Genomic DNA, 16,746 nt, shown 5'->3' with positions numbered 1-16,746 from the left:
ATCGAGTCTGTACAAACAGCAATCCCCATAACCTCTCTCATTTACCCCGCTAATCCTAATCTATGCATCCCAGGACAGTAAGGGGTAATTTCGCATGGCCCGTGCACACCTAACCCGCACATCTTTGGACAGTGGGAGGAAACCAAAGCACCTGGAGGAAACCCATGCCATCACAGGGAGAACATGCAAACTCCACACTGACAGCCACCCAAGCCAGGAATCAAACCCAGGTCTCTGGAGCTGTGAGGCAGCAGAGCTAACCACTGTACCATAGTGCCGCCCCTTCCTAAAGGTTTACCCCTCATCCTTAAGACTATGACCCTTTGGGTAAGGACTGATTGCAACTTTATTTCCCTATGTTTACATGCCAAAGTAATAGGTTACTGAATATGAAACAGAAATGGGATGATTGTTAAATGCTATTTGTAGTAAAATACTAATTGCGAGAATTTCTTGCATCCTATAAATTTAAATATGAAACATTTCATGCACATTATTGACATGCTCAAGCAGTGGCAAGACTTTGTTTTTGAAGTTCCTGTGTTGCTTTTAACAGCTCACTTCTCGCATGTGGGCATTGATGAGAGAGCTAGTATTTGTCTCTAATTGCTCTCAAAGGTGGCAGTGAGAGACCTCCCTGAATTGCTGCAGTCCATCTGGTGCAGGTACATTGATGTGGAGATGCCGGAGTTGGACTGGGGTAAGCACAGTAAGAAGTCTCACAACACCAAGTTAAAGTCCAACAGCTTTATTTGGTAGCAAATACTACCAAATACCAAATAAACCTGTTGGACTTTAACCTGGTGTTGTGAGACTTCTTACTGCAGGTACATTCTGCAGGGGATGCGATGGCCGAGTGATAATATTGCTAGACTATTAATCCAGAAACCCAGATAATGTTCTGGGGGACCTGGGTTTGAATCCCACCAAGGCAGATGGTGGAATTTGAATTCAATAAAAAAAATTCTGGAATTAAGAGTCTACTGATGACCATGAAACCATTGTCGATTGTTGTAAAAACCCATCTGGTTCACTAACGTCCTTTAGGGAAGGAAATCCACCGTCCTTACCTGGTCTGGCCTACATGTGACTCCAGAGCCACAGCAATGTGGTTAACTCTCAACTGCCCTCTGAAATGGCCTAGCAAGCCACTCAGTTGTAACAATCGCTACAAAGTCTCAACAAAAGAAATGAAAGCGGACGAACAACCTGGCATCGACCTAGGCATGATGTGAAGATGCCGGCGTTGGACTGGGGTAAACACAGTAAGAAGTCTCACAACACCAGGTTAAAGTCCAACAGGTTTATTTGATAGCAAAAGCCACTAGCTTTCGGAGCACTGCTCCTTCGTCAGGTAAGTGGGAGTTCTGTTCACAAACAGGGCATATAAAGGCACAAACTCAATTTACAAAATAATGGTTATCAATCGCATGACTGTGACTCTGGCATCACATCGACCATGCTTCATTCCCTAAAATGAACAAGCTAGTAAGTTCATGTCACCAGTTTTTTTTAATTTAGATTTATTTTTCTATATTTAATTAACTGAATTTAAATTTCCCACCCAGATCCAGTGGTAGTACTTGAACTCACATCTTCAGATCCATTTGTCCAGTTTATCAATAGGGTCGCCAACTGTGTTTAGTTGTGTTCCTGGAGCTTTAATTACATGACTGGCCCAACCCTCCAGCCAATAGTGGCCAACACATCCACCCTTGTAATCCTGCCTTCCTATGCCAATTGAATGTTAAATAGAATAGAATTCGGCCCATTGAGTCTGCACCGACCACATTCCACTCAGGCTCTATCCCCATGACCTCACTTATTTACCCTGACACTAAGGGTCAATTTAGCATGGCCAATCCACCTAACCCGTGGACTGTGGGAGGAAACCGGAGCACTCGGAGGAAACCCACGCAGACATAGGGAGAATGTACAGACTCCACACAGACAGTGACCCGAGGCTAGAATTGAATCTGGGTCCCCGGCAATGTGAAGCAGCTGTGCTAACCACTGTGCCACCGTGCCGCCCAGGTACTTGGCTATCAACCAAAGAACAATTTATTCGCCAATTTTCAATACTTTCATACTCTCGTTTCTTCGCTATGAACGGTATGCTTTGTCTGTATAGCGTGCAAGAAACAATACTTTTCACTGTATGTTAATACATGTGACAAAATAAAATGAATCAAATCAAAGAGATGTTCAAAGAAAATGAAGCAAAAAGGAATCTCTCTTTTAATATCCCTATGGTGTTTCTCCAGGGTTACACATTGCGGTGTTCAGAAGTATGGTCTTCAATCCTGGAGGGTTGACAACACTATAATCTGTCAGCATGATCACTAAGCTACTGTTCCTGTTCAAAGTCATGATGTGGAGATGCCGGCGTTGGACTGGGGTAAACACAGTAAGAAGTTTAACAACACCAGGTTAAAGTCCAACAGGTTTATTTGTTCAAAGTGCCAGCGTTTATTGTGTATCAAATAAGGAACTTGAACAACGTTCATCTCCACTGCTCTGGTTTCCAGCTGGAGAATCCGTGTGGAGTATTTGTGGTGGTCACAGGCAAGTCTTTAAAGTAACAGATGTCAGAGAGACTGGGAAGTAAACAGCTTTTTCTTATTTTAGCTGTTCTAATGCTGCTTGTTGTACAAGAACCTTCAGGGTTTTTCAAATCGTGAAGATTAGTTTGGAAGCAATCTTTCTGTAAGCAGGAATTTTGACATCTCAACAATTATTTCTTTAATATTTAAAGCAATGGGTTTGGAAATTTGATAGGATCGGGCTAGATGTTTTAAGAAGTCAGAGTGTTACAGGAGAGGCCATTCGGCCCAGTGGATCGGTGCCGGGAAAGTTAACAACATTGTTGATAGTCGAGTGTTTGAGGTACCTGCTCTAAACAAGACTTTCATGTAAAACTTCTTAAAATTGGGCATGACAATTTGAAATTGGTGGTAGGAATAAAGTGTGGCAGAAAGAAAACTCTCTTGTGCCATATGGTGGCACAGTGGTTCGCACTGCTGCTTCCCAGCGTAAAGGAGCCGGGTTCGATTCTGGCCTTGGGTGACTCTCTGTATGGAGTTTGCACTTCTTCCCTGTGTGGGTTTCCTCTGGTTTCCTTCCTCAGTTCAAGGATGTGTAGGTTAGGTGGATTGGTCATGCTAAATCCCTCATCCCTTAGTCACAAAATCATAGAATCTCTACTGTGCAGGAGGAGGCCATTCGGCCCATCAAGACTGCACCAACAACAATCCCACCCAAGCCCTATCCTTGTAACCCCACATAATCCCCCTGACTGTAAGCGGCAATGCCACCCAGATTTGTTCCTGTAAACCCAAGTATTTAGCCCACTAATCCCCCTAATATCTTGGGACAATTTGGCATGGCCAATCCAAATAACCCGCACATCTTTGGACTGTCGGAGGAAACCCATGCAGACATGGGAAGAATGTGCAACCTCCACACAGTCACCCCAGACCAGAATTGAACCCAGGTTCCCGGCGCTGTGAGGCAGCACTGTGCTGCCCCTGTGTCCTTAGAGTCCAAGGATGTGTAGGTTAGTTGGAATAGCCTGCGGGTGAATCTGCGGGGGTTACAGGTGTGGTGGGTGACACAAAAACAGAAAATGCTGGAAAATCTCAGCGGGTCTGACAGCATCTGTGGAGAGAGAATAGGGCTAACATTTCGAGTCTGGATGACCCTTCCTCGGAGTCGTAATGGGTGGAATGGGCTCCTTCTGGTCTGCAGGGATTCTGTGGTTTAACATGGGCAGAAAACAAGTTTTTAGTGTGTTTTGGTGCGTGCTTTCACTTAACACTGGACTGTTATCAGCTGTGTTTTGCCTTTTCCTCCACATTAGGTCAGCAGTGCATGAAAGCAGATTTTTTAAACTCTACAGTTTGGTGGCGCTCTTTTAGTGAGACTGATAGACCTATTTCCAGAGAGAGAGAGAGAGAGCTGTAACGCAGACACTAAGAGAACTCGCACCCTGTTGCTGCTATCACAATGCAATCGCTCTTCACAGGAAATAAAAGGGAAAATCCAGAGCCAGTCAAAGCAGAAATTCAAGGTGAGAGTTATAGTTCTTTACGGTATAACCTAGAATTGTCGGTAGCGGTTCCGTTTAATAGCAACTTCTTATTGCAAGATCAGAATAAAGCCATGGCGTTTTAAAATACACTCAGGCGGTGGAAATTACCTGCCCCAGCAGTACATCAGTTGCAAATCCCCGGGATAATCCCCGGTTTGATCAAATCCTGAAATATTATTGTCTGTGTGTCCTGTTAGAAAAGCAACTGGGACTTTGCTAACTTGTTGCTCTCTGTGAGAGCTCGATACATATACACAGCCAGGACCAAAACTGGTAAAAAGGGGAGATGCGTTTACTTTGGGGATTTCATAGCAGAGGTACGAGGAGTCTGGACATGATGAGAGACCCAAAAGCCTCCCTTGTGTGAGATTTAACCCCGCTCCAAGGAGGATTATATCCCCTTCACTCCAGAGTGAAACTGCGTGAAACTGAAACTGTATCACAAGCACAGTGTTTGGGGAAGTTAACTTCACTTGTTGCTCGTCGGTGCGTGACTTATCAACATCCGCTTCGAAGTTGGGCTGTTTTTTTTCGTGTATCTTGTTTTCTTTCCCCCCGAGCTTGTTTTTAAATCTGGGCAGAACCAATGTCTCGGATTCTGCAATATTTATACTTTTTTGGGGGTAATAAATCTCACAGAGACACACACACGCATTGATCTTACGATGTTACGTAACGAGTTTTTTTATCATTATGTATTAATAAACCGTGTGAGCTCGACTTTCATAATTCTGATCTGATGACAGTGCTTCTTTTAGATTTAGAGCAGTGGCCTTTTGGCTAAGATCAAAACGTCAGATGGCCTTATTCTGTCAGCTTGGATCTTGTCCCTCTTGTGGGGGACCTTGAATTGGATTCAACTGGATTTTTGAACTTGGTTTTTGGAGTAAGAAAGGAATGCATTTGGGTCTACCCAATCCATTCTGAGCATTGGCTTTGTAACTTTTTAAAAATGTATTTAGTGTCACAAGTATGCTTACATTAAAACTATAATTTTGATAAGCCAAAATAGCTCAGTTGGGAGAGCGTTAGACTGAAGATCTAAAGGTCCCTGGTTCAAACCTGGGTTTTGGCACCTGCTGGTTCTCGAAAATAGTAGGTCCATTGAGCCTGCTCTTCCATTTATTTTAGGGGTGGCACAGTGGTTAGCACTGCTGCCTCACAGCGCCGGGAACCAGGGTTCGATTCCCGGCTTGGGTCACTGTGTGGAGTTTGCATGTTCTCCCTGTGTCTTCATGGGTTTCTTCCGGGTGCTCCAGTTTCCTCCCACATTCTGAAAGACGTGCTGGTTAGGTGGTAACCTGTACAGGCGCCGGAGTGTGGCGACTAGGGGGATTTCACAGTGATTTCATTGCAGTGTTAACGTGAGCCTTACTTGTAACTAATAAATAAACTTTTCTTTATGAAGTTACTGTCCTCTGGCGCCTGTTCAGTCGGGTACACTGACGAAGAATTTGGCACGGCCAATGCACCTAACCAGCATATCTTTTGGACTATGGGAGGGAACCGGAGCACCCGGAGAAGACATGGAGAAGACACCTCAGGCAGACATGGGGAGAACGTGCAGACTCCACACATGCAATGGTTCAAGTCGGGAGTTGAACCCAGGTCACTGGTGCGGTGAGGCAACAGTGCTAATCATTGTGCCACTGTGCCAACCTGTGTTGCACCCCATCACACCCAAGATGGGGTGCAATGCCTTATGCCAGCTTTGGATCTTGTTTGTCTCTCTTGTGAGGACCTTGAATTGGATTCAATTGGATTTTTGAATTTGGTTTTTGGAGCAAGGAAGGAATTGATTCGGGTTTGCCCAGTCCATTATGAGCATTGGCTTTGTAACTTTAAGGGTGGAATGAAAATTTAAAAAAATAACAGAGCCTTTTGTGAAATTTAAATTGAAGTTTCCACTTTGGAAAGGTGCTTAGATTTGCAGGTTAGGTTGAGTGCCTATGCTAAATTGCACTTTGTCAGGGGGACTAGCAGGGTAAATACGTGAGGTTACGGGGATAGGCCCTGGGTGGATTGTTGTCAGTGGAGGCTCGATGGGCCGAATGGCCTCTTTCTGCACTATAGGGATTCTATGATTCTACTGCACTGTGACATTGACTAGGCGACTAGGGGAATTTCACAGTAACTTCATTGCAGTGTGAATGTAAGCCTACTTGTGACTAATAAATAATGTTTAACCTTAACATTGATATTTTCAGGTACAAGTAGGTCCTGCTTGCCTTTTCACTTCTTAAAGTGCATGAGGTATTACTGACCTTGCACTGAATTGTAATCTGCACCATGAGCGGTGAATAAAGATACATTTTAACCCGTGTTTATTTTTAAAAAGGCCGGATTCCACAATGGCTACACGGGACACTCATTCGAAATGGACCAGGCATGCACAAGATTGGGGACACTGTCTTTAACCATTGGTTTGACGGGATGTCACTGCTCCACAGTTTCACTTTTGAAAATGGTATGTTACTGCTTGCTTCCGAATGCGAAAATGAGAAATATCAAGACAGTTATGGACATCCGCACCGTGTCCATCAATTTAATTAGGCGTGCATTTCTCATCCGGCATATAATCTGTTTGCCAAATCTAAATTACTGATGGTCTTCAATAAAGGAAAAGGAGCGGGCGGAAGAATGTTTGTCACATGGCACAGCTGTACAGAGATTTCACTCATTTGGATTTGAAAACTGTTGAACATCAGTAACTCGATGTAGTCTCGGGAATGCAATTTTGTTTCTCGTGGATATTTTGTCACTAACCATCCTTTCTCCATTCATGCAACAGTGCACTGTAATAACCTCTGGAGTAAAGAACTGCCTCCAAAGATTTTTGGTGCAGGTTTTATTTGGATAATTAAAGAGAACTTCATTTTTCTGTAGGTAGGTCTGCACTGTTGTCGTGAGAGCAATGACTGGTTCATCTAGAATTATATAGAGTAGAATCACAAAATCCTTACAGTGCGGCATGGTGGCATAGTGGTTAGCACTGCTGCCCCACAGTGCCAGGGACCTGTGTTCGATTCCCAGCTTGGGTCACTGTCTGTGCGGAGTCTGCATGTTCTCCTCGTGTCTGTGTAGGTTTCGTCTAGGTGCTCTGGTTTCCTCCCACTGTCGGAAAGACGAGCTAGTTGGGTGTATTGGCCATGCTAAATTCTCCTTCAGTCTACCCAAATAGGTGCCAGAGTGTGGCGACTAGGGGATTTTCACAGTAACTTCATTGCATTGTTAATGTAAGCCTACTTGTGACAAAAATAAAAAATATTTTCAGTGAAGAATGAGGCCATTCGGCCCATCAAGCCTGCCCTAGCAACAATCCCAACCAGGCCCGATCCCCTTAACCCCTCATACTTACCCTGCTAGTCTCCCTGACACTAAGGGGCAATTTAACATGTCCAATCCACCTAACCTGCACGTCTTTGGAGTGTGGGAGGAAACAAGAGCACTCAGAGGAAACACACGCAGACACTGGGAGAACTTGCAGACTCCACACAGACAGTCACCCAAGGCTGGAATAGAACTCGGGTCCTGAGGCAGCTGGAATAGAACCCGGTTGTGAGGCAGCTGTGCTAACCACCGTGCCACCCTATCTAACATGACAAAAGCAGCAGTAGAGTAATATCTCTGATTCTTTGGATAGTCTTGACGGTTGTTTTTTAGCTGGTAGCAGCAGATGAGAAAAGAGGGATCTGATTCATGCCACAAGTGAAATGAAAGTATAGGACTTTAGAATTAAAAAGTGAAATGGTAGAGTGATGTACATGCAAAAGCAAACCTCCCTTTTGGTTGCTATTAGACCAAGAACACAAGAAATAGGAGTGCGAGTAGACCATATTATGGCCTAGTGGTGTTATCGCTAGACTATTAACGTAGAAACTCAACTAATGTCCTGGGGACCCGGGTTCAGATCCCACCATGGCAGATGGTGGAATTTGAATTCTATAAAAAATTTCTGGAATTAAGAATCTACTGATGACTGTGAAACCATTGTCGATTGTCAGAAAAACCCATCTAGTTCACTAATGTCCTTCAGGGAAGGAAATCTGCCATCCTTACCTGGTCTGGCCTACATGTGACTCCAGAGCCAAAGCAATGTGGTTGACTTTCAACTGCCCTCCAAGGGCAACTAGGGGTGGGCAATAAATGCTGGCCAGCCAGCGATTCCCATGTCCCACGAATGAATTAAAAAAAATACGATCTGCTCTGCCATTCAGTTGGATCATGGCTTATCCTGGGCTTCAGTTTCACTTTCCTGCCTGTTCCCCATAAGACCTGAGACCAAAAATCTGTCTATCCCATACTTAAATATATTCATTGATGGAGCATCCAAAACCTTCTTGAGTAGAGAATTCCCAACGATACAGCTGGGTCTTTGATAAAGATATCCAATTTGTCCTGCTCACCTGTTCTTTTCCATAACTCTTATTTTTTTTTAGGTTTAAAAAAATATATAGTTATAAAGAAGCCAGTGTTTTTGTTTCAGGTGAAAATGGGAGGGATGAAAAATTGGGGAGATGAAGAAATGTTGTAACTATCATCCTCTGAACATTCTGTGCTGGGTCCCATACATGCGAGGGACATTATCCTTAACTATTCTGATATAAGTGAGATAATTGTCTCTCTGATGCTTAATTCAGCAACTGGTGCCAACACAACACCCAAAAGAAAGGGATGTCAATGACTGACACCTAGTTGGAGTTTGGAATGCTGCCTGAGATGAATCAAGCAGTGACATTTGTTCCAGATACAGATTTTAAAAATACATTTTTAACTCCGAACATGTTATTATTCTCTATATATTTATCCACATTCAGATGTACTGGAATGAGTCCCAGTCATTTCCAATCCTGAATTAGATGTGCTAATTAGAAGTAGGACTACTGATAGAACCAATTGAGGTAGTGCAATTTCAATAGATTACATAAGCTACAACTGTTTAATTTTTTTAAAAAGTGGATGAACATCACAAAGGGGTCACGAAATGTTCTTGGCAGACAGGATTAAGGAGAATCCCAAGGCATTTTATTCATACGTTAGGAACAAAAGGGTTGTCAGGGAAAAAATCGGACCTCTCAGGGACAAAAGTGGGGACTTATGCTTGGAGCCCAAAGAAGTAGGGGAGATCCTAAATGAATACTTTGCGTCGGTATTCACAAAGGAGAGGGATGTGTTGACTGGGAGTGTCTCGGAGGGGAGTGTTGAACCGTTGGGGAAAATCTCCATTACAAAGGAGGAAGTGTTAGGTTTGTTAGAGAATATAAAGACTGACAAATCCCCGGGGCCTGATGGAATCTATCCAAGGCTGCTCAGGGAGACGAGAGGTGAAATCGTTGGGCCTCTGACGCAAATCTTTGTCTCGTCACTGGACGCAGGTGAGGTCCCAGAGGATTGGAGGATAGCTAATGTGGTCCCGTTATTTAAGAAGGGTAGGAAGGATAACCCGGGTAATTATAGGCCGGTGAGCTTGACGTCCATGGTGGGGAAGTTGTTGGAGAAGATTCTTAGAGATAGGATGTATGCGCATTTAGAAAGGAATAAACTCATTAACGATAGTCAGCATGGTTTTGTGAGAGGGAGGTCATGCCTCACTAACCTGGTGGTGTTTTTTGAAGAAGTGACCAGAATGGTTGACGAAGGAAGGGCCGTGGATGTTGTCTATATGGACTTTAGTAAAGCGTTTGACAAAGTCCCTCCTGGTAGGCTAGTGAAAAAGGTTGGATCTCATAGGATAAAGGGGGAGGTGGCTAGATGGGTGGAGAACTGGCTTGGCCATAGAAGACAGAGGGTGGTAGTGGAAGGGTCTTTTTCCGGCTGGAGGCCTGTGACTAGTGGTGTTCCGCAGGGCTCTGTATTGGGACCTCTGCTGTTTGTGATTTATATAAATGATCTGGAAGAAGGAGTAACTGGGGTGATCAGTAAGTTTGCAGACGACACAAAACTGGCAGGACTTGCAGATAGTGAGGAACATTGTCAGAGGCTACAGAAGGATATAGATAGGCTGGAAATTTGGGCAAAGAAATGGCAGATGGAGTTCAATCCTGATAAATGCGAAGTGATGCATTTTGGTGGGAATAATGTAGGGAGGAGCTACACGATAAATGGAAGAACCATAAAGGGTGTAGAGACGCAGAGGGACCTGGGTGTGCAAGTCCACAGATCTTTGAAGGTGGCGTCACAGGTGGAGAAGGTGGTGAAGAAGGCATATGGCATGCTTGCCTTTATAGGACGGGGCATAGAGTATAAAAGTTGGGGTCTGATGTTGCAGATGTATAGAACGTTGGTTCGGCCGCATTTGGAATACTGCGTCCAGTTCTGGTCGCCACACTACCAGAAGGACGTGGAGGCTTTGGAGAGAGTACAGAGGAGGTTTACCAGGATGTTGCCTGGTATGGGGGGGCTTGGTTATGAGGAGAGATTGGGGAAACTGGGGTTGTTCTCCTTGGAAAGACGGAGGATGAGGGGAGACTTAATAGAGGTGTATAAAATTATGAAAGGCATAGATAGGGTGAACGGTGGGAAGCTTTTCCCCGGGTCGGTGGTGACGTTCACGAGGGGTCATAGGTTCAAGGTGAAGGGGGGGAGGTGTAACACAGATATCAGAAGGACATATTTTACACAGAGGGTCGTGGGGGCCTGAAATGTGGTGCCGGGCAAGGTGGTGGAGGCGGACACACTGGGAACGTTTAAGACTTATCTAGACAGCTATATGAACGGAGTGGGAATGGAGGGATACAAAAGAGTGGTCTAGTTTGGACCAGGGAGCGGCGCGGGCTAATTGTTCTTTGTTTCTCGTTTCAAGGCTTCATTCTATGATCATCTTGCTGGTGCCAGTACAGAGCGAGACTGCGGATAGTTGGGAACCTGTCTCGGGGGCAGGGAATTCAGATGGTGTTCGTAAAGCAGAAGTGGAAATGAATAGGGTTGGGAAGCATTTTCTGATCAGGGCCAGTGTGATCTCCTGGACTCGTTTCGATCGCCTCAGGGGGTCGGAGAGGAATTTCCCAGATTTTTTTTTCCCCATATTGGCCCTGGGGTTTTCACTCTGGGTTTTTGCCTCTCCCTGGAGATCACATGGTCTGGAATGGCGGGGGTGGGGGTGAGTTAATAGGTTGTGATGAACAAAGCATCGTAGCTGTGAGGGACAGCTCGGTGGATAGGATATTAGTATGTAGATAGGCTGGAAAATTGGGCGGGGATCCTGGATTCAGGATTCAATCCTGGACCGGGGAGCGGCGCGGGCTTGGAGGGCCGAAGGGCCTGTTCCTGTGCTGTATTGTTCTTTGTTCTTTGTTCTTTGTTCTTAAAGTTCCAATTCTAAGTTTCCTAGACTAGAATGGAGAATTGAAAATGCACTTCTGCTAATCACAATGATGACTGGCTTTTATGTTCTTAAATCTAGGTGAGGTATCCTACAGAAGTAAGTATCTCCAAAGTGATACTTACAAGACTAACATAGAGGCCAATAGGATTGTGGTGTCAGAGTTTGGCACAATGGCTTACCCAGATCCTTGCAAGAATATCTTTTCCAAGTAAGCATGGAGTGAATTACTGATGTTTCCTACTTATGTTAATGATCAAATTAAACTGTATCATAGAATTACAGTGTACAACACAGAAGGAGGTCATTCAGCTCATTGTGCCATGCCAGTTCTTTGCTGAAGCAATCTTAAACTAATCTTACTGTTCTACGCTCTCCCCTATGGCCTGATGTCTTTCTCTGCTTCTAATGTTAACTCTACTTCTCTTAAAGGAAGCAATAGGTTCTACCTCAACTAATCCCAGTGGCAAGCATTCCATGTTTGCAAATGGCCTCTGGCAAAGGTATTGGGAAAATGTCTACAACTGCACACGTACAGCACTCGAACTGTGGCCCAAGCAAGTTATTTACATGAATTCATCATTACTCTTCCATTCTCTGCCCTTTCTTATAAAACCTAATCTCCTTTAGCAATGGTTTTAAATTGATGATTTTCGATCATTAACTCCAAATTTGAGAAGATAATCTTTTCCTCTTCACTTCATTGAAACTTTGCATAATTTTTAAAAATATTATTAAATCTTTGAGAACCTGTGTTAAATATTGAATATTCTATGTTCCAGTGTAAATGGTACTAGTATCCCAAGTACCTCCTTGAAACTGGAGTTTCTCATATATCTGACGAACTTGTGGTAAATGCCTCAATGGCTTTAGTGCCTTTGGTATGACAGAGTGTCCACAACTGCACATGTACAGCACTCGAATTGTGGCCCAACCCAGTTACTTATATAAATTTGTCATTACTCTGTTACTCTCTGTCCTTACTTATAAAACCCAAGGTTCTATTTATGGTTAATCTATCGACACTGGCACTTTGAGGAAATTTTCTATTTGAACCCTTTGATCTCTGCTCGCCACAGCCTCGAGGGCTTTTGCACCAAGTATGTCCATTCATTCATTTTTTTTGTTCTCTCTTTCCTCTAAAATATATTATCCTCTGCATATAAAATTGCACCTTCTAATCTCTTATCTTGTCCATTCCATTCTTAAGTTTTTTATGGCCCTCTTATTGTTTTCTGGATCATCTGCGTGTGTGTCATCAGCAAATTTTGAGTCTGTATTGCTGGCAATCCCGATTATCTGTTTATGCCAAGAATAAAAAATGACCCATACTTCCCTTGAGGTGCACCACTTCCAAGCAAAACCCAGTGGTCCTGTTATTTTAGTTTCTTATTTGCCACCAAATCTATGTTGCCATATTACCTGAATTATTGCAGTGAAAAATATTATTGAATGACTTCTGATGACTCAAATACTCTACATCCACTGAACTCCTTTTACCTGTCCAATCTGTAAGTTATTCAAAAAGAACAGTTAAGTTCATCCGGTTTGGCCACAATTTGCATTAAAATCACAGACAAAGGTTGCCTATTCTGCCTCTCCTTCCATCTTAAACAGTTGTCCAGTCACATAGAAAAAGATTGCATGCTTAGGGTAGATTTTAAAATTATATTCAAAGCCTTTATTGTCTCACCTTTGACCTCTTTCAACAACCTAAGTGCATACCATTAGGGTCCAAAACAGCTTATCCACCTGAGTTCCACCAACATTGCAAAAACACTTCTTTTGTAATGTCAGCTCTCAATTATTCCATTGCATACTGACTCAGAATGGAAAACAACTGAATTGAACATAAACAAGTAACGTGCCTCTGTTTTTATTTTACAGGGCATTTTCCTATCTCACACATGTTATTCCCGATTTCACTGATAACTGTTTGATCAATATAATTAAATATGGTGGGGACTACTTTGCTTCATCGGAGGTCAACTATATCAGAAAGATAGATCCTAGGTCACTTGAGACATTGGATAAGGTGAGATCAATTTAAATGAAACTCTATCCCAGCCTCGGGTGACTGTCTGTGTGCATTTGCACGAAACCCAGTGGGTTTCCTCTGGGTGCTCCGGTTTCCTCCCATAATCCAAAGATGTGCAAGTTAGATGGATTGGCCATGCTAAATTGTCCCTTAATGTCAGGGAGATTAGCAGGGTAAATATGGGGATAGGACCTGGATGGGACTGTTGTGGGTGCAGGCTCGATTGGGCTGAATGGCCTCCTCCTGCATTGTAGGGATTCTATGATTCTATTGCTGGGTTTCTAGTTTAGAGCTCAGTGGACAGTTGTGTTTACACAGAAATGGTCCCCAATGTTTAACAAAGGTATATTCAACAATTAAGTATTTTAGATGTCTTTTTGTTGCATCAATTGATCAGGCATGCTTCTATTTTCATCTTCCACCGGAATTAAAGCTTTTAGCCCCATTGGCATTGCACACTATTGTCTGGAAGGGAGGATGTCCAGGCTAAAAGCAAATTACTGCGGATGCTGAAATCTGAAACCAAAAGAGAAAATGCTGGAAAATCTCAGCAGGTCTGGCGGCATCTGTAAGGGGAGAAAAGAGCTGACATTTCGAGTCCAGATGACCCTTTGTCAAAACAGAGACATCCACTGTCCACTAGGCTGACCACTTCCATATCCTGTTCACATAGTAACATAGGAATTAGGAGCAGAAGTAGGCAAATTCAGCCCTTCGAGCCTGCTCCATCATTCAATCAGATCAGGGCTGATCTCTCCCTGGTCTCAAATCCACCTCCCTACCTGTTCCCCATATCCCTTTATCCATTTTATTAGAAATATATCTATCTCCTTCTTGAAACCATTCAATGATTCAGACTCCACCGCGCTATGGGGCAGTGAGTTCCACAAATTCACCACCCTCTGTGAGAAGTAGTTCCTCCTCATCTCAGTGTTAAATCTACTGCCTCTTAACTATACCTGTGACCACTTGTTCTAGATTGCCCCAGAAGAGGAAACATTTGGTCTACATTTACTTCCATCAATCCCTTTTAAAATTTCATATGACCCTATCAGATGCCCTCTCATCCTTCTAAACTCAAGCCCAAACTGTTTAATCTCTCCTCCTACATCAACCCTTTCATCCCCGGAATCAATCTGGTGAATCTCTGAGCGGTTAATGCCGCTGTTAAGTCAGCCAGTTGCCAGTGAACAAATCCACTCTGCTTGAGCTGAGTCATCCCTTGGAATGTCTCATCCTCCCTGTGAAGAAAAGCCTATACTTCACTTTTACAGGTGTTATAATATGGTACAGACATATTAGAAGCTTGAAGTATAGCACAGAAGTAGGAAAACAATTGGAATCCTTCAGGAAGGCTGCAAATTTCACCACTACTCAGTTTTATGTCTCTGTGTCCCTTTGGTTTCATGGGATTGTACTTAGCACCATGTGCCATCATTTTTGTTGTCAGAATCTTCATAAATAGCTTTAATTTTTCATTTCTCGATGCGTTCTAATAACCTCCAATTGAACTTATACTAAAACAATGTTTCAAGTGCACAATAATGAAGAGGTGTGTGTTATAAAACAGTAAATGACAGTGCATCTTCAGAGGTGAAGATTGGTTTAATTTACCTTTGGCCTATTTATATAGGTTGACTACAGAAAATATCTTCCTCTGAACCTGGCGACATCTCATCCACATTATGATAGGAATGGAAACACTTACAATATGGGCACCTCTATAGCTGAGAAAGGCAAAACAAAGTACCTGTTTGTGAAGATACCAAATATCAAGCCAGGTAATGGATCACAAAATTGTAACAGCACGGAGGGAGGCCATTTGGCCCATCATGTCTGCACCAGCTCTCAGAACGAGAAACTCATCCAGTGCCAGTCCTCCGACTTCTCTCCCTAACCGTGCACATTTTTTCTTTTTGGAAAATTGTCCTTAAATGCTTCAATTGAACCTAACCCCACCACAATCTCAGGCATTACATTTGAGACCCTAATCGCTCGCTGCGTGAAAAAGTTTTTCCTTGTATGGCTTTTGCTTCTTTTATAAATTACTTTAAACCTGTGCCTTCTCATTGATCCTTTCACACGTGGAACAGTTTCTCCCTATCTACTCTCTCTCCAGAACCTCATGATTTTGAATACCTCTGTTAAATCTACTCTCCGCCTTCTTTTCTCTAAGGAAAATATTTCCAATGTCTCCAACATCTCTTCATAAGTAAAGTTCCTCATCCCAGGAACTATTCCCATGAATCTTTTCTGATCAAGATTTGTCTGTTGTTTTAACATTCATTCATGGGATGTGGGTGTCTCTGGCTAGGCCATCATTTATTGCTCATACCTAATTGCCCTTGAGAAGGTGGTGGTGAGTTGCCTGCTTGAACTGCTGCAGTCCATGTGGTGTAGATACACCCAAAATGCTGTTAGTGAGGGAGTTCCAGGATTATGACCCAGAGACAGTGAAGGCACAGTGATATAGTTCCAAGTCAGGATGGAGTGTGACTTATAGGGGAACTTGAAGATGTTGGTGTTCCCATGCCTTTCCTTCAAGGCAGTGGAGATCATGGGTTGGAAGGTACTGTGGAAAGAGCCTTTGGTGAATTGCAGCGGTCCATCTTTTGGATGGTACATACTGCTGCCACCATGTGTCGGTGGTGGAGGGAGTGAATGTTTAAGGTGGCGGATGGGATGCCAATCAAGTGGCCTCTTTGTCCTGGATGGTGTAGAGCACCTTATGTTTTTGGAGCTGCACTCATTCAAGCAAGTGAGGAGTATTCCATCACACTCCTGATTTGTGCCTTGTGGATGGTGAACAGGATTTGGAGAGTCAGGAATTAAGTTAGACGTTGCAGGATTCCCAGCCTCTGACCTGTTTTTGTAGCCACAGTATTTATACAACTTGTCCAGTTCAGTTTCTGGTCAATGTTAACCCCCACGATATTGGTATTTGGGGAAGTCTGAAAGATTGGTTTGGTTTTAGTTTGCGTGTTTTGTTTAGTGGGATATTGATAATTCCATTCAGCAAAGTGTTTTATCAGTTTCTTAAAATAAATTATTTCTTGAAGAAATAGCCTCTGACAGGACAAGGTTTATTGAGAATATCTGGGCTCTCGGGCTTGTCTCATCTCTCTCTCCCACTCCCCACCAGTTGTCTGGGACAGGGGAACCAATGTAGTGCCCCTCACTGTGTTGCAGCTGTAGAAGCTGGAGTCTGAATCAAAGTACTTTATAACTCAGTTATGGTTCACATGCTGACTGAACAATTATTCCATGTTCAAAATGCTATGAAATATTCCATTTTAA

The 16,746-nt window shown here is 43.3% G+C and overlaps 1 protein-coding gene and 1 non-coding gene across 2 annotated transcripts in view; both read left to right on the top strand.

Annotated features, from left to right (window-relative positions):
• The first annotated feature begins 3,925 nt into the window (after positions 1-3,925).
• Positions 3,926-16,746, top strand: part of LOC144492529 (beta,beta-carotene 15,15'-dioxygenase-like) — a 36,142-nt gene continuing 23,321 nt past the window's right edge. The window contains exons 1-5 of the mRNA XM_078210636.1: positions 3,926-4,069; positions 6,429-6,557; positions 11,493-11,622; positions 13,299-13,446; positions 15,083-15,230. Coding sequence (XP_078066762.1) covers positions 4,006-4,069; positions 6,429-6,557; positions 11,493-11,622; positions 13,299-13,446; positions 15,083-15,230 — 619 coding nt within the window. The 5' untranslated portion in view covers positions 3,926-4,005. The remainder of the gene's footprint in view (positions 4,070-6,428; positions 6,558-11,492; positions 11,623-13,298; positions 13,447-15,082; positions 15,231-16,746) is intronic.
• trnaf-gaa (transfer RNA phenylalanine (anticodon GAA)) lies at positions 5,093-5,165 on the top strand. Its single transcript has one exon. It is a non-coding gene; the product is annotated as a tRNA-Phe (tRNA).

This window comes from Mustelus asterias, chromosome 4, assembly GCF_964213995.1.
Source record: "Mustelus asterias chromosome 4, sMusAst1.hap1.1, whole genome shotgun sequence".
NCBI classification, from domain to species: domain Eukaryota; kingdom Metazoa; phylum Chordata; class Chondrichthyes; order Carcharhiniformes; family Triakidae; genus Mustelus; species Mustelus asterias.
This window is presented reverse-complemented; position numbering and strand designations above follow the sequence as displayed.